The sequence below is a fragment of the Siniperca chuatsi genome, linkage group LG23, assembly GCF_020085105.1.
Source record: "Siniperca chuatsi isolate FFG_IHB_CAS linkage group LG23, ASM2008510v1, whole genome shotgun sequence".
In the NCBI taxonomy this organism is placed as follows: domain Eukaryota; kingdom Metazoa; phylum Chordata; class Actinopteri; order Centrarchiformes; family Sinipercidae; genus Siniperca; species Siniperca chuatsi.
In genome coordinates this window covers 1,858,036-1,880,671 of record NC_058064.1, presented here as the reverse complement: position 1 = coordinate 1,880,671, position 22,636 = coordinate 1,858,036, and the positions used below count along the sequence as shown (strand labels likewise).

The 22,636-nt window shown below is 42.5% G+C and overlaps 1 protein-coding gene across 5 annotated transcripts in view; it reads left to right on the top strand.

Moving 5' to 3' along the window:
* The window catches only part of ptprb (protein tyrosine phosphatase receptor type b), a 40,127-nt gene that overhangs the window by 9,898 nt on the left and 7,593 nt on the right, over nucleotides 1-22,636 (top strand). For 2 of the 5 annotated variants that reach the window (XR_006376739.1, XR_006376738.1), the window contains exons 5-30: nucleotides 54-311; nucleotides 385-651; nucleotides 1,545-1,661; nucleotides 1,739-1,885; nucleotides 2,444-2,561; nucleotides 3,185-3,330; nucleotides 7,032-7,298; nucleotides 7,600-7,658; nucleotides 8,250-8,454; nucleotides 8,555-8,652; nucleotides 9,675-9,840; nucleotides 9,926-10,056; nucleotides 10,898-11,045; nucleotides 11,136-11,405; nucleotides 12,631-12,806; nucleotides 12,906-13,056; nucleotides 13,516-13,616; nucleotides 14,204-14,369; nucleotides 14,476-14,757; nucleotides 17,920-18,198; nucleotides 19,404-19,553; nucleotides 20,174-20,313; nucleotides 21,105-21,244; nucleotides 21,329-21,435; nucleotides 21,507-21,612; nucleotides 22,068-22,136. Coding sequence is in view for 2 of the 5 variants with exons in the window: in XM_044185379.1 (XP_044041314.1) it covers nucleotides 54-311; nucleotides 385-651; nucleotides 1,545-1,661; nucleotides 1,739-1,885; nucleotides 2,444-2,561; nucleotides 3,185-3,330; nucleotides 7,032-7,298; nucleotides 7,600-7,658; nucleotides 8,250-8,454; nucleotides 8,555-8,652; nucleotides 9,675-9,840; nucleotides 9,926-10,056; nucleotides 10,898-11,045; nucleotides 11,136-11,405; nucleotides 12,631-12,806; nucleotides 12,906-13,056; nucleotides 13,516-13,616; nucleotides 14,204-14,369; nucleotides 14,476-14,757; nucleotides 17,920-18,198; nucleotides 19,404-19,553; nucleotides 20,174-20,313; nucleotides 21,105-21,244; nucleotides 21,329-21,435; nucleotides 21,507-21,612 (4,195 nt within the window). In the remaining 3 variants the exon portion in view is untranslated. The remainder of the gene's footprint in view (nucleotides 1-53; nucleotides 312-384; nucleotides 652-1,544; nucleotides 1,662-1,738; nucleotides 1,886-2,443; nucleotides 2,562-3,184; nucleotides 3,331-7,031; nucleotides 7,299-7,599; nucleotides 7,659-8,249; nucleotides 8,455-8,554; nucleotides 8,653-9,674; nucleotides 9,841-9,925; nucleotides 10,057-10,897; nucleotides 11,046-11,135; nucleotides 11,406-12,630; nucleotides 12,807-12,905; nucleotides 13,057-13,515; nucleotides 13,617-14,203; nucleotides 14,370-14,475; nucleotides 14,758-17,919; nucleotides 18,199-19,403; nucleotides 19,554-20,173; nucleotides 20,314-21,104; nucleotides 21,245-21,328; nucleotides 21,436-21,506; nucleotides 21,613-22,067; nucleotides 22,137-22,636) is intronic. The other 3 variants (XR_006376740.1, XM_044185380.1, XM_044185379.1) reach the window with 2 other exon arrangements.

Below are 22,636 nucleotides of genomic sequence, written 5' to 3'. Positions count from 1 at the left end.
CAGGAAGGGAGGGAATAAGGAAGGAAAAATCTTATATCTGAATCTCTTTCTAGTTCCCTCTGCTGCGTCCAACCTCACCGCTGACTACAACAACACAAGCTTGTCGTTGTCGTGGCAACAGCCGGAAGGCGACCTGGACGCCCTCATCGTCACTCTCTCTACCAATGGCACGAGCCGCTGGGAGACGACACTTCCGCCGGACGCCACAGAGGTCACTGTTGATCAGGTGACTCCCGGCTCGGCCTATCGGATCACGGTGATGTCGACGAGCGGCAAGCTGACGAACCAATCGGACATCACCGTCAGGACAGGTGAGGTGTTGTTCTTTTTCTTCCTTTTTTCTTTTCTTCCTGTTTCTTCATCCTGTCGTCGTCCCGTCTCCAGCTCCAGCGGCGGCGTCCCTCCTCTCCATGTCTCCCTCCTCCTCCGGTGGCCTCCTCCTGTCTTGGACGCCCCCCGCTGGCCGCTGGGAGAGCTACAGGCTGTTCCTGTATGACGGCTCCCAGCAGTTAGTCAGCGCCGCTCTGGACCGAGAGGCAGTGAACTTCAGCTTCCAAGGGACAAGACTAACGCCTGGGAGGCTGTACAGAGCTGTGCTGAGAGTGGAGAGTGGAGGACTGATGGCTGAGAGCAGCTGCGAAGGAGCAACAGGTCAGACTACTGCAGAAATATACAGCAGACAAAATATATATATATATATATATATATATATATATATATATATATATATATATATATATATATATATATATATATATATATATACACAAACTGAAAAAACACGTTTCACTTCAGAAATACAATATATGACTGAAAATATATATTGCTGCTGAAATACGTAGCAGATAATACAGAAACATGGAAAATATATGATGGAAAATATGGGAACATAATACACAAATGTGACAAAGATGTATATTACTGTAGAAATGCGATAGAAAATATACTTATAACTGCAGAGATACATGATAGCAAGAGATAAAATATGTCAGTACATGACAGAAAATAGAAAGACATAAATTATGAATTATTTGAAAAAATATACATCACTACAGAAAATACAAAAACATAACTACAGAAATATGACACAAAATATGTGATTGCTGCTGAAATTGATGATGAAAATACAGAAACCGAATGTATATGTATATAACTGTTGCAACAAATGAATGAAAATAATAATAATGATGGGAACATAACTACAGAAATTTGATAGAAAATATATTTATAACTGCAGAAATATTTGATAGCAAAAGATAAAATATTTCAGTACATGACAGAAAATAGACAAACATAAGTATATTATATATATATAATATGAAAATGCATATTACTGCATGGTGAAATATGACAAACTACAGAAACATAACAAAAAATAAATGAAAAAATATATATTATGCGTAAAAAAAAACTACATTGCTACAAAAAAAGACCCCAGAAAAAATGTATTACTGTAGAAATTAATGCAGAATTTATCTTAAAACTCAGACCTGAACCTGAACTCACCTGAGTAAAAGTCCGTCCTCGCCCTTGTGTCTCTGCAGCTCCGGCCCCGGTGTCGGACCTCCACATCCGACACTCGGACGAGACCTCGCTCAGCGCCATGTGGAGCCACGCCCCCTCCGGTTCACGTGACAGCTACTTCCTGACCATTCGCCATGGTAACCATCAAGCCCAGTCAAAGGTCACAGAGACATGTTTTATCATTGTTCTAATTGTCGCTTCCTGTATCTCGCAGGTAACGTCACTGTGGACACCAGGGAGGTGGAGCCAAACATGAGGGAGTGCACGTTCAATGTGCTCACACCTGGGAGGCGGTACACCATCACCGTGACAACCAGGAGCGGGAAACTGAACACCTCTGTGTCTTTGGAGGGGAGGACAGGTGTGTTTGTATCTGTGAGGTCTCAGAAATGAATCATAAAGGTAGAAAGACTTTATTAGTGCAGCGATTTGTCAAACTTTTACTACTTTGTACATTGGAAATGTTCTGATCTGGGCACGAGAGGAGTGATATTAACCCTAAAATAAACTCATATGAATGTACAGTAATACACTTTCCTGTCATGTTTACAAGCAGGCATTTGCACTCTGAGGACACAGAGGTCATGTCCTTTTGTATTTTTTATTTGAGGACTGGAAGTGCAGTTTATATTTTATAACTTAAAGTTACACATTATGGAGTTTTGAAATGAATATATACGATAAAACAGTTTTCACCAGAATTCAATACCTTTTTTAATTCAATGGAGAAAACACACGTTAGACCATCATGTAGTGAAATTAAATTAATCAAAAAATTATAGTAGTACTTATAATAGGAAAAATTATCATTAATTGGACATTTTACAGACCTAATTATTATCAGGGCTGCCCAGACTTAGTGTTATTGCCTGTCGAAGGCCCTGGTCCTCACATGCATGTGTGTTTGTGTGTGTTGCAGTTCCCATGGCGCTGCGTACCATCTCTCTGAGAAGCTCAGGAGTCAGCAGCCTCCAGGCATCATGGGAAAAACCACCAGGAGACGTGGACTCGTACACACTGACCCTGCTGCGAGACAGGTGTGTTTCTAACCCAGAGTCTCAGCGGGGGCTGCTAGCCTAGCTCTATCGAACGGAAACAATCACATCTTCAGACAGCTCTAAAGCTCAGTTTCCCCTCTTATTTTTTACCACAAATGGAGACCCCATCTTTGAACCCAGTGGTTCCCAACGTAAGGGCTCGGGCACCCTCCAAAGGGCCACGAGATCAAAATCTGGTGGCTCATGAGATCATTCAATAGGGCAGGAACGAAGACAAAAGTTCTGCTACGCAAATTAGTTTTCATTGTTTGGACTTTTCTCTGATTGCTGCTTTTATTGTGAATCATTAGAGAGTTTAACAGTTATTTAAATGAAATCATGTGAGAGGTTTAGAGGGGAAATCACTCTTTGGTGGCCGTCAGACATCTGAAACTGGGTCAAAAGCTAAAAAGGCTGGAAACCTCCACACGACAGACTTTTATTTTGACAGGGTCACGTATTTTGGTAGCTGTGGGGGCAGAAGCTGGTGGGCAGGTGCGTCTGTACTTATCCGAACGCAGGTGTTTTTAAATGAGTCCATGGAGAGGTGGATATTTTGGAGAAGTGGTGCAACACGTTAGAATATGAATGGAACGACAGTAAGCTGCCCTTTCCCTCCGCAGTGTTGTGGTTCAGAACTACAGCGTTCCTGTTGGTTCTTCTTCTCTGCTGCTGGCTGGTTTGACTCCCGGCGCCCTCTACAGGCTGCAGGCCGCCACCGTCAGCGGGGGGCTGCAGTCTCAAAGCACCAGTCTGGAGGGACACACCAGTGAGTTGCTCCAAACTAACTCTGATATTTAAACTGTTATCGCTCATGTTTGTCAGGAGTTTTTAGGGCAATGCTTTATTTTATGGGTCTGTAGTTTATCGATCGTTTCCTCCGAAGTTTCCTTGGACAAGCAGTTTTATCTTTAAAAGAAATGCTCAATTTAAACTCTAGTAAATGTTCATTTATTATTGGAAACTTCATTGTGTGCTCAGCTGACCTTTCGTGCACTGACTGAAAGACTCGGTGCGGTAAAATTAAGCAGCTCCTGGGGAGAGTTTACGTTCTTAAATCAAAAACTTACAAATTGTGTGTATTTTCTACACTGATTCCAGTATTTTTAGACTCAATAGGTTTAAATTCGAGTACTTTTAGGCCAATAAAATAATAAATAAATGAATGCTTCAGTATTTCTCCTCCAGAATTTTATAAAATTTACAGAAAATATAATTTAATAGTTAACTGAATTAATATAGATACACAGAACATCCGAGTAATTCTATAAATTCGACACCTTCTTTGTGGTTTCCCTTTGGTGAGGGACACATGATGTCTTCTACGACTCACCAGACGCTCATCACAAACTGATGTGATACAATCTGACACAGACTGAGACCGACTGTGAACTGAACTTGTAAGATTGCAGTATTTGCACAGCGTGTAGGCGCCTTTATTCTAGAAAATTCCTTAAAAAAGGGGGGGGGGAGCTGCATATAGTTTTTGCACAAACAACCTTTTTATTTCACTAAATTGCCGGAGGTTTGATCTCCACTTATCCGTTGCTCTACGTGCTACCTTAATGGAAAGACTGAGTTTAAAGAAAATATTCGCACATCCAACTGGCTTCGAAGCAGGTGTGTTGGAAAATGTCTCAAGAAAGAAATCCTGCTCCTGCTCAGCATCGCTATTTATTAATCATACAAACTGGACCTTCGTCAACAGTGTTATAACGGAAAGATTAAAACCAGCAGTTCTGTTACTCTGAGAGCTGAGAAAAATATTTATTAACAAAAATCCGGCAAGTGGACGTTTGTTTTCTACATCTGTCGTTTATTGTTTTAAGAGTTATGTAAGAAGTGTTTGATTGCCGGTCGGTCAGACTCTTATTGTGCAGAGACAATATTCCCATTCAGGACTTTCCCCCAAAACACATTCAGCTGCCGTTAACAGGAAAAACTCACCGACCAAACCACCAACAGGAATGTTAACAAACAGTTCAGAGTTTCTGTCCTGATACGACTGAGTGAGAGTAACTGGACGTGGTTTTATTATTTATCTCAGAAGTTGTTTGCCTTTTTATAACTGTGTTTTTGGGTCAGTAGCATTAGCAGTACATTAGCTGTTTCTGTTTTTCTAACCCAATCATAATTGAAAATACAAAGAGTAAAATGAGATAAGATGGAATAGAATAAAACAAATAAAACAGTTTAATGTAGTGTAGGATCCATTATAAGTCCTGTCAGTCAAGGAGTGATTGCAGCTTCCTTCATTGTGCCCTTAAAGTCAAAATCTGTGATCCAAATATAAACCGAGTGTCGCCGACCGCCAACAAAGCTAAATGACGTCAGTAAATAAAAGTCCTCAGAGCTCTTTAATGTGCGTTTTATTGTGAAAAGTCACTATTTTTCTGTCATAAAAATGTATTTTGATTGAGTGTGAAAGTTCATTATTGACCTTAGAAACAAAAAAAAAAACATCTTTACAATTACTAGCTTTTTCCCGAGCTTTCAACACGATCTTTCTGTCTTCATCAGCAAAGAAAAGTTGGCTCAGTTGTCATCACGTGACCTGAGGATGAAACTTTGATCATGTGACAATAAGTGGTCGTGTACAGTGTGTATAGCGGTTCTTATCACTTTCCAATTTCATAACAACTGAACAAACTCCATCAGCTGATGAAGATCATGAGATGCGGTTGAAAGCTTCGGAAAAAGCTACAAAAGCAGATTTTGATTGTTTGACATGATTTTTTTTTTGTTTTGTTTAGGTTAAAAAAAATGCTAACGTTTAGCAGATTTAAAGGGCCGGACTGCAGAGCGAGTGAAATGATAAAGCAGCTGAATTTGTGCAGAACGAAAACTAAATGGCGTCCCGCGTCAGAGAGAAAAACACGTTTTTAGGAGGGAAAGAAAAAACTAATGTACGAGTATGATTAGCAGCAAAGTTGAACCTTACTAGCTTTATATAATATCCATGTGTTATGCAACTACCACTTTATATAAACAATAGAGAAATTAATTAAATGAAAATGAACTCTTTAAAGGGAATAAAACTGAGGTTCGAAGGGCTGAAATTATGTAGCTCCTTATTTATAACTGACCAGGTGATTTATGCAAAAGAAAAGTATAAAGACGCGATTTAACAACTTCCTGTTAGACGTCATTTTATCCGTTGTAATTTCTGCACATTACATCATGTGAAATTCATCTGTACGGATACTTTTTTCCACTTTTATCATGTTTTATCATCAGCTGTGTTATCTGAACCTTTGTGGATTTATAAGAGAACAGCGTCAACATTACCAACATTTAAAGGTCCAGAGGTGTGTGTGTGTGTGTGTGTGTGTGTGTGTGTGTGTGTGTCCCAGTAGAAGTGTATTATGTGATAACATCAGAGAGTTTTTAGAACAATAGCCTAAATGCCAAAAAGGAGGTTTGGAATGAAACACACACACAAAGACACTCCCAGTGCCCTGCTCAAAGGCTTCCTACACACACACACACACACACGCACACACACACTTCCTGCTCAGAGCACCTATTGTTCCCACATAATGTCCCAGTTATTTTCAGGACAGACTTGTGTGTGTGTGTTCACCTGCCAACCAATCAGCACTCAGCGAAAACAAAAGCAAACCCCGCCCCCGCAGCCCCCTCAGATAACCTCCTATTGGTCAATAGATATAGAACTAAAGACATACTGGTCAGATGACTGGCGGCGTCCAGCAGGAACGCTTTCTTTCTGAGAGTGAGACGATCACACGGATCTCATGTCTGTGTGTTAAACCGAGCTGGAGTCAGGACGCGGTTAGCCTAGCTTAGCATAAAGACTGGAAGCAGGGGGAAACTGCTAGCCTTAAAATACACCTACCTACATTTAAAAAATACACCTACCAACACCTGTAACGCTCACGGATTAACACGTTTGATTAACCTGTGCACAAACAGAAACAACTCCAGATCTTCTCGACAAGAAAGCGAATAAGAGATTTCCTTTAAAACTGGACAGACGGTCAGTGATAATCGGCTTGTGAATGTGAGCGTTAATGGCTGTCTGTATTTGTCAGTGGTTTGAGCTTGAAAAGGATCTTTTTAAAATGGGAACATTTGAGCAGACTTTTCGGGTTAAATTCCCAAATTTGTCAAATTTCCCAGTTTCCTAAAAGTATCTTTGGAAAGTTTGGAATCTCGAACTGAATTTTAAATAAAGTTATGTGGTTTTGAGCGACGTTTGGACAAACTGCATGAGTTTGTACAGATGGAAGTCCGTTTAAGAGGTTAAAGCAGGATATCCCCAAATAAATGCTGAGTTTGTGTAAATAACTACTGTAGATTTGCTGTACTGTGCGTACAGCGCCCCCTGTTGGCTATATTAGGGTTGAGCTTCTTTGGAAACATCTGCTGTGACAACCTTGATGGTTGAACTATGACCCTTTTGTGGAGACAAATAATCTTTTGTAAACCACTGTCATCTTTTGCTTTCAGCCCCGGCGGCGGTATCCGAGGTAACCGTCACTAACGGCAGCAGGGCTGACGCTCTGCAGGTGTCGTGGCGCCCGGCGGCGGGCGTCGTGGACAGCTACCTGGTTCGCCTTTGGGACGGGAGTCAAACCGTCCACACGCTGGCCGTGTCCCGCTCCTCGCCGGCCGAGTGCTCCTTCAGCTCGCTGGTTGCCGGGCGACTGTACTCTGTCGTCATAGTGACGAGGAGCGGCAGCCTGGAGAACGCCACCACGGTTCAAGCACGAACACGTGAGGAGGGTTCATGTTTACTGTCGTATTTGACATTTATGTTAATGTACATTAGTATTTAAATGTACGCGCGTGTGTCTATTTACCGTAATTTACATTTCAGTTCACTTGCGTTGGAGTTCATGTTTATATTTGTGTTTACAAATATTTTATTAGTATTTTCTACTAATTGTGAATATGTATTTTACTTACTGTTACATTTCCTGAACCTAAAGTCACGGCTAAATAAAGCAAAAAGGCACGCATACTGTGAGTGTAGAGCGACGATATATATTTTATTGTATATTTTCTTGCGCTGCAGAACCGGCCACCGTGCAAAACCCAACAGCTGTTCACTCTGCAAGAGACGACTTCCTCAAGGTGTGTTCATCAGTAGTTTAATAACTCTTTTTAAAAATGTTTTATTATAAACCATTGCGGTCTTGTATGGATATTGAGTTTTGCATAAATATCTCAAGTTTAAGTTCTCACAGTAAAATGAGCCACAGGAGTCTCCTGGATACTTCACCGCACTTTAAAACTGTTTTTCACAAACATTTTGGTTTTAAAACAAATACATTTGAACCTGCGAAGCCTCGGCACAGGTCAAAGCCTCAGTGTGGACGGGTTGCGAGCAGCTTTTCCTTTTTTTAGAGGAATATAAATTGTTCTTTCTTACCCCTTTAAATCATCTTGGCACCCCTTGGGGGGGTTTGACCCCCAGGTGGGGAACCACTTCTACTGTAGTGCAGTGTTTCTTAAGATAAAAAAGAGTTGGGACGATGGTGTGTAATTTCATGCTGATTACAGGTAAAATGGAGACAATGTGTTTAGTTTGGTTAGTTGTGTTGAGTTTATTAGCTGTTGTTTATAACCGTAAATGTATTTTTTTTTATTATTAGAAACCTTCTTCTTCATATTTGTAGAGTTACGTACAGTAGAAGTTTTATTCCTCCTGTGTTGGTTGTTCAGGTGTACTGGCGTCATGCAGCTGGAGATCTGGACCGTTACGTGGTTCTGATCCGTTACAACCACAGCGTCCTGCAGAACAAGAGCGTCTCCGCCGGACACAACGAGTGCGTCTTCTCGTCTCTGACGCCGGGGAGACTCTACACAGTCACCGTGGAAACCTGGAGCGGAGACCACGTCAGCAGCGTCTCCACCGACGGACGCACCTGTGAGCCAGAAACCAGGGCAACAAATATAACGTGTTTGATGTGTTTGGCGTCTGTATGTTTGTTGATTATTTTGAGTTTTAACGTCTCGTTTTCCTTCAGTTCCGGCAGCTGTTGGAAATCTGTCGCTAGGCAACACAGGAACAGGTGATCTGACCGTCACCTGGAGCCCCGCCCCTGGAGACGTGGACCACTACGAGGTGTGTGTTTGTATTTCTGTATTTCTTCTCCACGCTGTCGAGACTTAAGGTACCTTTATTCAGGACCAGGTTTTGGTCACAAGACCTTCATCCAGCATTTTGTGCTTATTGTAATATTGACCTAGAGGTCATTTACGCTCTCCCGTCATTTCCTGTCAGCTCTCTACTGTCTCTACATGCCGCGTTTGTTTTAGGCAAAGAATAAACTATATTTTTATATCTAAGTTACTTACTTTTAATACTTTTTTACTGCTTAAAGCTGCACTTTTTTATATGAACAGTGGGTCAAATGACTACGTATAACGTGAAAGGAGAATTATCGCCCGGCACTGCGGTTCCCCTCAGCTCTGCGGAGAGTTCAAACAGTGAATGTGCCAACAACCAAAACAAGGAGCTTAAAGAGGCTTAAAAGCTTCGTAGAGATGGTGACGATTCTCTTTGACCCATTGTTAATGTATAAAATATTGATTGGAGCAGCTTTACGCACTCCCACGAGTCTATACAAAATCCTAAAAACTGGTCGCACCATTGTTACAATGTGAACAGACAATTCCCGTTCATTTGTTAATATAATTTACTTTCAGCAGCCGTCTGTCTTTTGAGAAGAAAGATTTGTTTTCTTACTTTTATTCCAAAGACATCCAGCAGATAAACTAAACGTGGGTAATTTAACAATTCACAATGCGTTCAAACTGCACGAAGAGACTTGAGGATGAGGTTTTGTAAGTATGAAAAAAAGAAATCCACCAAAAACCAAAATACTGTTATAAATCCACTTACAATTTATATTTTTTTAGGTGTTTAAACTGATCATTCCTGACACTTTTACATAAATAAATGTCCATCTGGCTAATTTCTGCATTATTCAGTATGTACAAAGATAAACATGACATTTACTGAGTGCATTCATGCTCCCCAGAGATGAACTCTTGGTTTGAATGACCCCGCGACCTTTCCTTTATTCTGAGGACAAACATTTTTAACGAGCATTGCTGTTGACTCTTTACCCCGCTTGTCTCCAGGTCACTCTGCTCTTCAACGACACTCGGGTTTTCCCTCCGGTCACGTTGGGCAGCGAGGTGTCGCGTCACCGGCTGACCTCTCTGACACCCGGGCGGCTTTATAAGATCGTGGTGTCGACGTTCAGCGGACCGTACCAGAGAGCGCAGTTCATCGAGGGACGGACAGGTGAGACGACCACGTGGCTTTCGACAACTTTTTACTTTTTAACATCTCAAGTCCAGTTATGCTGAACCCAGACTCTCCTGTCCAGCTCCCAGTGCAGTAGGGAACCTCCACCTGGCTCCGTGTCCGGGCCTGACGGACTCTGTTGGTGGGCTGTTGGTCTCCTGGACACCTGGAGACGGAGACCTGGACATGTATGTCGTCTCCCTGTCCACCACGGTGAGTCCAACCGCACATACCAGGGTCGCACTGAGAGAAGAAATTATATGTGAAGTCAGTCATCTAAAAACAACATGTTGACCAAAGTGCTTTAAATTAAAACAAGCTGTTAATAAGTGAAACAGGGAGTCCAGATGCGTCTCAAGAGAAGATTTAAAAGTGGTAAACCACCAGTGGGATTTACAAGACCAGTGATGAAAACCTCTAACTCTCATTTAAGAAACAGCAAAACGAAAAATACATTTTTCCTTCTAATCCTTTGTGTGTTCATTAATCTGTTGTTAAATGCCAAATATGTTAGAAAAACTGAGTATTTTTATATAAAAATCCCTCTTTTCTCTTCCTGTGAAATGTTTGGTGACTCATCTGGAACTCAGGCGCGTATACATGCGTTTATCCAATCAAATCAAATCTGGGGCAACTAGCCAACCCCACCCATCATGTATAACTGCACTTGACCGTTAGCTTGTGGGTTGTAGTAGGTAACAAAGCAATATCACTGGCAAAAACTGTTTACATTTCCAAAAGAGCGCGCGTGCACCTCCTGATCCAACATCGGTGTCAAATCAGACCTTTGATTGATCTGATTGTTACCGTAAACCGCTCACATTACAGAAGAGAAAGACGCTCCAACTGCCGTTTCGCAGCATTTGACGTCCTGGAGACGAGTTAGGAGAGCGAACTTCACCCGGCTTTAAGGGAAATACAGCTGTGTGTCATCTGCGTAGCTTTGATAAGGACTGTTGATTGGCTGATGGGTGGATAGATGAACAGTGTGATGAAAGGATGGATTGATAGACGATGGGTTCATGAATATTCTGTTGTCACTTCCTGTTTTCAGGACAGCGGCGTCATCGAGACTCGTCTTGTCCCTAAACACGTCTCCTCCCTGGACTTCCAGGATCTGATCCCAGGGCACCTTTACACCACGACCGTCCAATCACTGAGCGGGAAGCTGACCAATAGCAACACAGCCACCGGCAGGACCGGTAAGACACCGGACGATTGATTTGATTCATTTAAATTTGAGAAAAACTGAGTTAATATTGATTATTGTGTTTGTGTTTTACCCCCTCCAGCTCCGGCCAGAGTCACAGCGCTGCAGGCGGATAACGACCACACCACCCACAGTCTCGCCGTCAGCTGGGAGAGGCCGGTGGGCGTGCACGACGGCTACAGTCTGCAGTTATTGGATGAGGCCGGCGTGGTTCTGGCCAATCGATCGGTGTCTGCGGAGAGTCAAAGCGAGCGTTTGGAGGGCCTGACATCGGGGAAGTGGTACCACGTGAGGGTGGTGACGCTCAGCGGCGGCGTCCCGTCGCCGGAGGCCACAGCAGAGGGACAAACACGTGAGTCACTACAGCACGATCACTTAGTGACTTACATTTTCCTACTAAATACACACTTATCAAGAGGAATTTGCTCAAAGACTCTTCGACATGTGGACGGGAGGAACTGGGATCGAACCAACGACCTTTCAGAGGCCATGCTGACATTTGGCTCTCTTTTCCTAAACTACGTTATAGTTTGTGCTGTTAAACTTATTTACGAGTCGACTGTGATGTCGTTTTTTTTTTTTTAGAAATCATGAATGCATCGCGGAGCAAACGTGAGATACGTTTGAGTTTATGAGCTGGAAGACATTTTACAACACTAGATGATGTGACTCTGTCAGTATCACGAAGTTTTCATGTTGGGCTTTTCAGAAATGACAATTATTTGACGATAATAAAGTTAAATACAAGACGGCAATCACCCGGGCCTGACATACACTTACACTGTTGAGGATAATTTCCACTGTGGTGCTCCACAGAAAAGAGTAAGATGACAGGTCTTCAAGTCAGGCAACACAAACTTATAAGTGACTATTTAACAACCATTTCTTTTAAACCCGCCCCAGTCTCCTGTTGCTGCAGCAGTGTAGAAATATGTATTTTTACCCACTGAACTCCTGAATCTACGGGTTTTTTTTGTGTGTGTTAATCTTTGGGCTCGGATCGGGTTTGGTTATTTTTAAATTAAGAAAATATAAGAAGTAGTTGTGTACCACCGGGTCCAGCGTTTCCTTAACTATCCTTCAGTTAAAGGTCCAGTGTGTAACGTTTAAGAGGAGCTGTCGGCAGAAATGGAATTTAATATTCGTGAGTATGTTTTCATTAGTGTTTAATCACCTGAAAATAAGAATCGTTGTGTTTTCGTTACCTTAGAATCAGCCGTCTACAGAGGGAGCGGGTCCCCTTCCACGGAGGCCGCCATGTTGCACCGCCATGTTTCTACAGTAGCCCAGAACGGACAAACCAAACTATGGCTCTAGATAAGGCCTTTAGCGTTTTTGGCGAGTTTCACGGCCACCGTAGTTTCTCCTACTTTCAGGCCTTCCTGGAGCGTTGCTTACCGTGATATCTCAAAAACTTAAGAGGGCAGAAGAACAAGTGACCAGTTTCTGGTTTGGATTGCGCCTCCATGTGGCCGTTCATCACGAGCAGTTCACGTTTTATCTCGCAGCTCCTGAACCACGAGGTGCAAAAGCACAATAAATGAATAAAGTCCCGTCTGTCTCTGCTTGTTGCCCAGGTCCGGCTGCAGTCAGTAATCTAACCGTCACTTCGGCCAACGCCTCCTCGCTCTCCTTCTCCTGGCGTCCCTCGGGCGGCCACGTCGACACCCACGACCTGTCGCTCTACAGCGTCGCCGAGGGAACGGCCAATCACAGACAGGACGCTGCAGCGAGCAGGAAGGAGCTTCACCAGGTGGGATTAATATTTCATACATGTAATAACACATCATGTATACTAAACAGCACTTCATGTCTCCACACAGTACTGTATATAATGTACTCTGTGCTTTAGGCGGCGGGTGAGCTGGTGGACCAGCAGAAGGTCGGTCCAGCTGCAGACAGCTGTGTGTTCTCCGGCCTGCGGGCAGGAAGTCTGTACAGACTGCAGGTGGTGAGCTGGAGCAGAGACATGAACAGCAACTCCTCTGTACTGGCCAGAACCGGTCAGCACAAACATTATTAGTATTATTATTATTATTGTTGTTGTTTTTGATATAATAAGTACTGATGGTTACATTACATTGGATTCTGTCTTTTCTTATTCATCATGTTATTCTCATCTTCTTGCTCTTGTTCTACCTGAACACCTTTATGTTTGTTTTTTGTCATCCTTTTCTTTTCAACACCTTCGTTTTCTCCTCTTCATCTCCCATCTTATGTTATCATTCTCTTCTCTTTGTTCTTCCTCTCTTCTTCTGTGTTAACGTCATCTTCTTTCCTCACTTTGTCTAACTTTCAATTCCCATTTTGCATTTGCTTTCTTTTTTGTCATCCATTTTGTTTTCTTCTGCACTTTCGTTTTCCTCTTCTTCTCCTTTACCATCTTGTGCATCATCTTCATCTTTCTTCTTTGTCATTTTCACCTCACCACCGTCATCATCGTCATCTTTTCTGCTCTGCAGTCCCGTCTTCAGTTTCGTCTCTTCAGGTTCAGAGTTCAGGACGGACGGACAGACTAACGGTCAGCTGGCAGCACGGAGAGGGAAGCTGGAGCAGCTATCAGGTAAACAGACAGACGTTTTCTTTTAATCAACCAGGTAAATTCACTGATTTTTTTTAAGAGAGGCCGAGGGGCAGCATGAAAACACTGTTACAACAATAAACAGACTGTCAGACACGACAAAAGAATAAACACGATATGCTAGTTTGTGATTGGTAGCGTGTGCATGAAAAAAGACATCATTCTACAAAGCAGCTAACTAGGATGCTTAAGTATTAAAATCTACAATGATCGATCGCAGTATTCATTTTATAATTCTCCTCTGGGGAGGACTGGAGAGTAACGTTATTGTACATAAACGCAATTCAGAGAAAATGAACTTTTCCACCCGTCATCTATACAGTGAAATTGTCGCTGTCATAACTTCCCCCTTCCGTCAACGCCAGAATCCCATTGGACGTGCGTTTTGGTGTGAAAGCCCTGTGAGGTATTAAAAGAGACGGACGGATGGATGGATTGCAGCGTTCATACATGTCCTGAAAAAGTTGCTCAAAATGTCTATGGGGTTTTGAATGAGATTTTCTTGTTTCCCTTCAGCTCCCCACGACATTGGTACAAAATGATTATTTGTTGTGTCTTTGTGCTTTAAGGTGGTGTTGTACGACGTTTCTGGAGCCACTCTGGGAGCACAGACCCTCGGGGCAGAGCACACGAGTCACATGTTCTCTGGGCTGACCCCTGGTAGGCTGTACCGCGCTGAGGTCATCACACACAGCGGGGAACTGACCAATAACATCTCAGCATTCGGACGCACCAGTAAGTCAAGTACAAACGCTCAGAAACAGACAGTTACGTTATTGTTTGTAGTAAGTGACACTTTCATGGTATTAATAGCAATAGTTAATATTTATTTTCCTTCCAGCTCCACAGCCGCCCACCCACCTGTCAGTCAAAAAAGGCCCGACCAATGACACGATAGAGCTGTCGTGGTCTGGTCCCGCCTCCGGGGACTACGACGACTTCAGCCTGCAGTGGACTCCTCCGGACCGCCTGTCAGTCACACAGACTGACCTGACCAGCCGCGTCCTGGGCGGGATGTTTCCGGGGCGACAGTACGACTTCACCGTGACGACCATCAGTGGGGGCGGAGCCAGGGGCGGGCCCACAGTCAGGAGCCAGCCAATCCAGAGGGGCGTCAGGACAAGTAGGTGGAAAAAGTCTTAAACTCAGTTTCCAAACTTTAAAACTCGTCAAATTGTCTTTAATTTGAGTTTGAGGTCTTAATTTCACCAGAGACTGTAGGTCAGAAACCGTTACAGCACATAAACCTGTAAAACGGCAACTTGTGGTTTTTGTATCTCTTATTTGTTTACAGATTAATCAAATCAGAGTCGTGTTAATGAACGAGCCTTGTAGGTGTTGGTTGGAGTGTTTTTGAACTTTGGACACATAGCTAGCAGTTTCCCCCCCCGTTTCCACTCTTTATGCTAAGCTAGGCTAACCACTGGTATCAATGTTCTCGTCTCACTCTTGGAAATTTCCCAAAATAAGAAACTATTCCTTTAAGGGGTGTAGTTGGAAATAGGAACTGGGCAGCGGAAGAGAAGATTCATGTTTCCCGATGGGGTTTGGCTAGGATCATTTCAAACTGCTTATTACTTTTTTACATTTGCATGTACATTTATTTTGAAGCCACACTAGTGGGTTGCCAGTCTAATATATAAAAGGCGTTTTGGTAAATATCAATATAAGATTTGAGCTATTTATTAATTTTGGCATCTGCGTATAAAGTTACTTTTAGACAAAAAACATCACTGTACCTAATGAATTTGGGCTTGAAACGTTGTATTTTTTCTAAAAGTAAAAACGTAAGACCTTTTTTTAAAGGGAGCATTGTACAGAGTCTTTGGGAAGCAGAAATCACTGTACAATTCCTGGACTCTGCAAGAAAGATATTTTATAAACATGAAGATAATATTTCAAATCACAACTGTCAGAAAAGCTGCAACACGTCGTCATAACTTCTACTTTGCAGCTGAGAGTGCTGTAAAACAGCGACGTCACACTCTCCCAGTCCTAAATAACTCTCAGTTCTGCTCTGAGATCTGGTTTAACTTTCTTTATGGAGCTGCTTTGTGCACGCTGTCGTGTCGAAACAGGAAGAGGCATCACTGTGTGCTGTAGCATTAAGATTTCCACTTTTATGAATCAGATGTGACGGTGTTTCTCATTCTAACCACTAGGTGGCACCATAACAAAAGGCTCCGCGTGTAGAAGGCGAGCGCCGCTCTCTTCTGTCTGGCTCTGATTTTTAATCACATTCTGTTTTGGCTGCAGGGATCAAAACCGATCACCAGAAGGAATAAAAAAAATGGACACACACGCATTATAAATATGCATAGAGCGACCTAGTTCCTCATTTCTTTCAGCTGAGGTCGGCCAAAGAGGTGGTGCAGTATTTACCAGAAATAGATACTGACGCACACACACACACACACAGTCAGTATATTTTGGTGAATACACACTAACTTCTTGTGCTGCAGTGGGGATTTGTTCTCAAGATCTTTTTTTTTTTTTTTTTTTTTTTAGCCCGATCACACAGGAAATACAAAAAAATGAACTTTTTGTCACTTGTTCGAAATACAGCTTCAACTTAATGCCACGTAGTTGCAGGAGTGAGACACGGTGCAGTGATGCAACCTAAAAACTGGGTGACCAGAACAAACTGAACTTCGACACATCAACAGATGTAGAGCAGTTGGTGTGTTGAAGGTTAGCCGACAAAATAAGGACAACTTAAAGGATCCGTCATGATATTTTATTACAGTCAACATCCGGTGAAAAGACCCAAACCCTGAACGCATCAGCTAACAGGTGTGTGTGTGTGTGTGTGTGTGTGTGTGAATCACAGCTGATGGATCTTCTTCCTCCATCGTTGTCCAGAAACTATTAAAACACATCAGTGAGCCGCTCTGTTGCACTGGGCGACATGTTCCTTTATCACCATGAACACACACACTGTAGTTTATTCTGACTCCGTCCCACACACACCGTCCTGCTGCCCCAAACACTCACTACAGCACCACATGTGGATTCATCCGCCGCTGGAAATAGTCCCCAACAGATGCACCGTTTCCTCCTGAAACTATATATGTGTGACGTGTTTTTAAAGATTTACGTCTTTAGTGGGAACCAATGGGCTCGGAGCCACAGACAGGAAGTGTCGAGAGACGGACTGACTTGTTGTTGGTTCGGGTCTTTTCACGGGATTTGTTGATGTCACGGACTTTTCTTATATTACGTGTGTAAAAGCCACATCTGTAGCGGTATGGTTAACAGATACGGGACAGAAATATGGCTGAAGTCGCTTAGGAGGCACTTACAATCCTAAAAATGTTCTCTGCCGTAGCTCTCTATGCTGTCTCCTGCCTCGGTTCAGGCTAGGCAACCCCAAGGTCACGGACAGTAACTTTCCCGCCTGAGGAATGCACTACAGACGTCCCGTTAAATCAAGCATGACCGTAGGAGAGATTTACTGTTTATCCTCCATTAGAGGGAGCACACACATTTAGGCTAGGTTTTTAATCTTGTAGGGGAAGCATGTTAGACACTAGAGCGTTACAAAGAGATAAATATTGTGGAGCAGGAAGAGCCCTTCAGACCTGGTCTGGGCACTGCACTGGGTTCACCTAGTACTGCTGATACCACAGTCTCCTTGGACAAGCGTCATTAAACACTGCTGCGTAAGACATCCAGAGTCTTTCCATCACAGCCGGACAATCAGAAAAAATATAGACAAAGACTGATCCTTTTAGTAGTTTGGTCAAACAAAAATCACCAGTTTAAAAACATCACTTCGTCATTTTTGACGGTTTAGTAAAAGTAGTTGATATAGTTTTAAAACAGACAGTGAGCCTTTATTTAACTCCAGCAGCTGGGTAACGTTAATGTTTCGGACAAGCCACAATGAGGTGCTTTCGTATAAATAACTCCGGATTTATCGGGCTTTACCATCAGTTCGCTTTGAGCCAGAAAAAAGATGAATGCGTCCCCCTTCACCTTCGTCTTTCCGTCCTCTCACACATTCATCATCGCTTTCAGAGACACTTTTATCGTCTCGTCGGAACAAATGAACAGCACAGACTCATCCCTCAGCCTGAATAAATACTGTCTGTCGACTTTCCTGTGAAAGTACAAGAGAAACAAACTGTGACTCAGCAGAAAACGAAATAATTTTATTGGACTAACTCCTCTTCTCCTCCTCTCAACTCTTCTCCTACCCAAACTCCTCCCTCTCCTTTCCTTCTCACCTCCCTCACCTGTCCTTTGTTCTTCATCATCTCCTCCTCCTCCTCTCCTCCTTCAGGTCCGTCTCCACTGAAGTCCATTCACTGCTTCCCCCTCTCGTCCTCCTCCCTCTCCTGCTCTTGGTTGCCTCCTCTCTCCGACTTCGACTCCTACGAGGTCGAGTGTCGTCACCATGACAACGGGGAGTTGACCTCGGCGCTGCGGCTGGCGGGGGGCGTCACCGCGGTAACGCTGGACCACCTGGAGGCGTACAGGAAGTACTCGGTGACGGTCAGAGTGTCATCGGCCGGACAGACGAGTCCACCGGCGACACACACCACTGTTACCATGATAGACCGTGAGTTTACACACACACACACACACACCTCCCTCAGGTGCTGTAGTTGAGTTTGGTGTTTAAATAAAAACTGTTTAAATAGGACTGGTCACCTGGGAGACACACAGAGGGAACTGGGTGTAATCACAAATTCATCATTAAGTTTGTGTGTAAAGTTCTTGGAAACTAGTCGCTGATTAAATCAGGTGGCACCATTAAAAGGTATGATTCTATATTTTTCTTATCGTCAATAAATCCCACGAAAAGTCGGAGGCTGTGTCCAAAATCACTCTTTCCTCTCTCGTCTTTCACCCTCCGGTTGCTGTTGCTGGCTCTAGTTAAACACAAGTAGAAAGTCTCTGTCCTGATTGGTTCAAACGGCTTGTTATACATTTGTCAAAGTTATTAACATTATTTGCAGTTGCCACAAACGACCTTTAAACCTGATGACCTTTGCTTTGTTGGTCTGGAAGCTGATTTAGGTTTTACTGAGGCTTTTTAAACATGAAACTATATATGTGTGAGGTGTTTTTTAAAGATTTACGTCTTCGGTGGGAACCAATGGGCTCGGAGCTGAGAGCCACAGACAGGAAGTAGGTTTATTTAGTAACAACTGTCTATTGTAAGAAGTAGTTTGTGTGTTTAAATTATAACTAGGCCGAGTCTGAACTTAAGAACAAATGACAGACAGGAACTTTCTTTAGTTTCACGAAGCACGCACACTCCTGAAGTGTCACTTGCTTCCTCTTTTTCCAAAAACTCACTGACCAAAAACACACCGTAAAACCTCTTCTTTGTTCCACTCAGCTCATGTACGTCTGTCCTACCTCCCCCGCCTGTGTTGCATCATAAATCCTCCCAACACAACAAGGAACAAAAATAAAAAGGCTCCGAATCCCCAAGAAAGTTTTTTTTTTTTATTAGTGACAGTTCACCTAGAAACCTCTCATAATTAAAGGATAGCAAGTCAAAATGTATTCATAAGTCAAAATTTTGACCTACCAAGAGTATTTTCATTTTTATCATTTTGCTTTTCTTGGAAGCAATGGGCTTCCATACTTCTTTAAAACTTTATTGAAAAGATATACAATACAGAGAGCTTGGTATTACACAAACCAGGAGTTAAACAAAGAAAATTAAGTTTAAAAGACGCAGAATGGGAAAAAAAAAAACCCCAAACAAACTTGATGCTGTTTTGTTTAATTAACCAATCTGTTTCCTTTCAGGCCCTCCGGTCCCGCCCCCCAGCGTACGTGTCAGTGAGAGGTCATCAAAGGTCACGTCGTCCTCCATCTTGTTTCGCTTCAACTGCTCCTGGTTCAGTGACACCAACGGAGCCGTCCGATACTTCGCCGTGATCGTGGCCGAGTCTGATGGTACACACACACACTTTAAACGCTTTATGTGAATCCACTGATGACATTATTACAGGATTCACATATTTACGGAGGTTATATACAGACTTCTGAGACCAGAAAAGTTGATTTTCAGCTCTGGACAGTGTGATGCCAAATAGCCGCCCGACTCTCATGAACGTAGCCTAATGTTTTGCTTTTGAAGCGTTTCTTTGTCCAACATGCGTTATGTATGAAATCCCTTCGCTGGGAGGTACAGCCTCCCTGTGTGCAAGACGCACCTCTGGTCTTCGTTTAATAGGCTTTAAGTTCAGGCAAAGCCCAAACCATTTGCACTATAACAAGAAAATAATCTCCACCGAGTCAAGTAAAATGTAGCCCAAATTATCGCCGTCTAATCAAATGAAAGGAAGCCCAAATGGGCCGAAAAACGCCCCAATCTGGCAACGGAACAAAAGCCACATTTCACCCCGAAAGTCTGTCTTGGCATTAAAAGGTGGCTGCAAAAAGTTTGTAGTCTGTTACGATGGATTCCTACAGTGATGCGTTCACAGAAACTTCTTAAACATAACATTAACCCGAGTACAAAGCCTCACGAAACACCTTCAGGTCCTCCTCTGACTGTTTGTCTCCTCTGACAGCCAATGAGGTGCTGCAGCCGGAGCAGCGCCACCCTCTGCCCTCCTACCGCGACTACATCAACAACTCCTCCGTCCGAGCGTATCAGACGGCGTACTTCTCCAGCCGCTGTCCACAGGACGCTGAGACTGCCGCTGGACAGGTGACAACGAACGATTATACTGACTGTTAATATAATTAAGTCATGGAGGGGAAATTAATATATTAAATGTTGTTGTTTTTTTTGTAGAGACTTAAAGACCTTTTTCAAAATTAGACATTTTAAAAATTTTTATTTGAAGAAGAAAGTAGAAGATTAGTTTTTTTCTAACTCAAGAGGCTCAACATTTATCAGAAATAGTTAATAACAAATGTTTGTTGTCAGGGACGCTTCTCAATAGTGCAAATTAATTTATCAAAGAAAACACATTTTTACTTTCAGATTTGTTTTTCGGTTATTTCTGTGTACACATATACACACGATATATAAACTATAGCAGAGGGTTTCAGCAGTTTCAGGGGAGGTCAGTGAAAAAATATTACATTAGTTATCAAAAGGAGATCACATAGAATAACCTAAATGTGTGATTTGGTTAAAGAGATACAGTAGTTTTGGGGAATTTTACTGTTTTTCCCACTTTCCCAGAGTCACAAACTAATATATAAGAGCGAAAACAACAAACATGAAGGAAATTATGAAAATAAAACATGTAATTTATTCCAAAATCAGAATTAGTCTGGAAAAAATGCAACTGAATACATAATCAAAGTGTCTGATACCTGCAGCAGCAACAACAACAACTATAAAACAAATAGAAACGATGACCTAATTAATCAATAAAATATAAATATATTTAATCAAAGAAGGAAAGGCAATAAAGATGGAAACTGAGAAAAAAGTTTTGGTTTTCTTTTTTTTGTGTGTATCAAATCAACCTATCGACACTCGATCAGGTGGTGGAGGTGAACCTGGGGGCAGGAGGGGATCGGCTGGGTGGGGGCTGCGATCGTTACCATGACGACGACGACCTCTACCTGAGCGACAGCTACGGCGGCTTCTGTGACGGGCCGCTGAAAGCCAAAACCTCCTACAGGTACGACACAAACACACACACGCACGCAGCTACTGGAGTCCAGAATATGACTGTGTGTGTGTGTGTGTGTGTGTGTGTGTTCAGGCTGAGTGTGCGAGCTTTCACCAGACTGTTTGATGAAAACCACCGAGAGTTTCCTCAGCCGCTCTTCACCGACACTTACCTGTCCTCACCGCTCAGGACGCACGCAGGTGAGTCTCTCTCTCACTCTCTCACACACACTCTTCATGCATGTATCTAACTGCCTGTTGTTGTGTGTCAGAGCCTTTAGGGGGCGTAGTGGAGGGTCTGAGTGCTGGGATGTTCCTGATCGGCATGATGGTGGCCGTCGTGTCTCTGCTGGTCTACAGACAGAGGCTCCGCAAAGTGTGAGTGCACAAAGGCACACACTTATTACTCGTTCACAAAATACTGAAAGCCAGGTCTCACAGGAATGCTCTGACTTTTTGGGAAATTCATTTTCTGAGAACAGAGCATCATCTGGTCTTTCAGTGAAAATCTATTAGTTTTATAGATACTGTCTGCCAACAGGACAGGTATCTGACGTAAGAGGGAACATTTGTCTGAAGGCACGACGCCCAAATACAGAGTCTCCTATTTAAAGGGAAAGTCCACCTTTTTGTAAAACTTTATGAACCTCCTGCCAGAAAGAACGTACGATAATGATTTGCCTCGTGAAGTAATGAAGAACCCGAGGAGGGTTTTCCCATGTTTATTTTACATTCAGTGAGTTACATGTTTGCTGTGACACTCTATGAAGACTTTTAATAGAATATCATCTAAATACTTTTGTTTATTTACCTTCATTAATTGCTCGATATAGCGCCGGACTATAAGAACTCTGTAAAAGTCGTTTTTATTCAAGCCGTGCTGCGTCTTCAGATGAAGAAAGGTACAGTATGCTGTTAAACCTTGCATCTAATGTTTTAACTGGGTCATATGCACGGCATCTCAAAACTGTGACTGCTTCCAGTCTGTATGCTAAGCTAGGCTAACCATGTCCTGACACTAGCGTGGAATCAATCTTCTCATTTCACTCTCGGCAGAAAGTGAGTGAGCAAAACTCCCTAAATGCTGAACCTTTAAATGTTTAAATTCAAATGGGGACGAAACAGAAACCATTAAAAGCAGCTGAGACTGAACACCAAAGGAAAGCTTTATTAATTAACAGTTCAAATTTTAAAGCCTTTTGAAAAACAAAAAAAAATTCATTTAAAAAAAAAGAGCATTAATTTTTTAATAGCTTTTTAAAATGCAAATTTAATTAAACACTTAACTGATGCTTTTTTTAAAAACAAAAGTTTAAGTAATATATAATTATTCTGCGGCACATGTTATTAAGGCTCAATTAATTTAAGTTAGGAGTTAATTAGTCACCTCAGTAGATTGTTT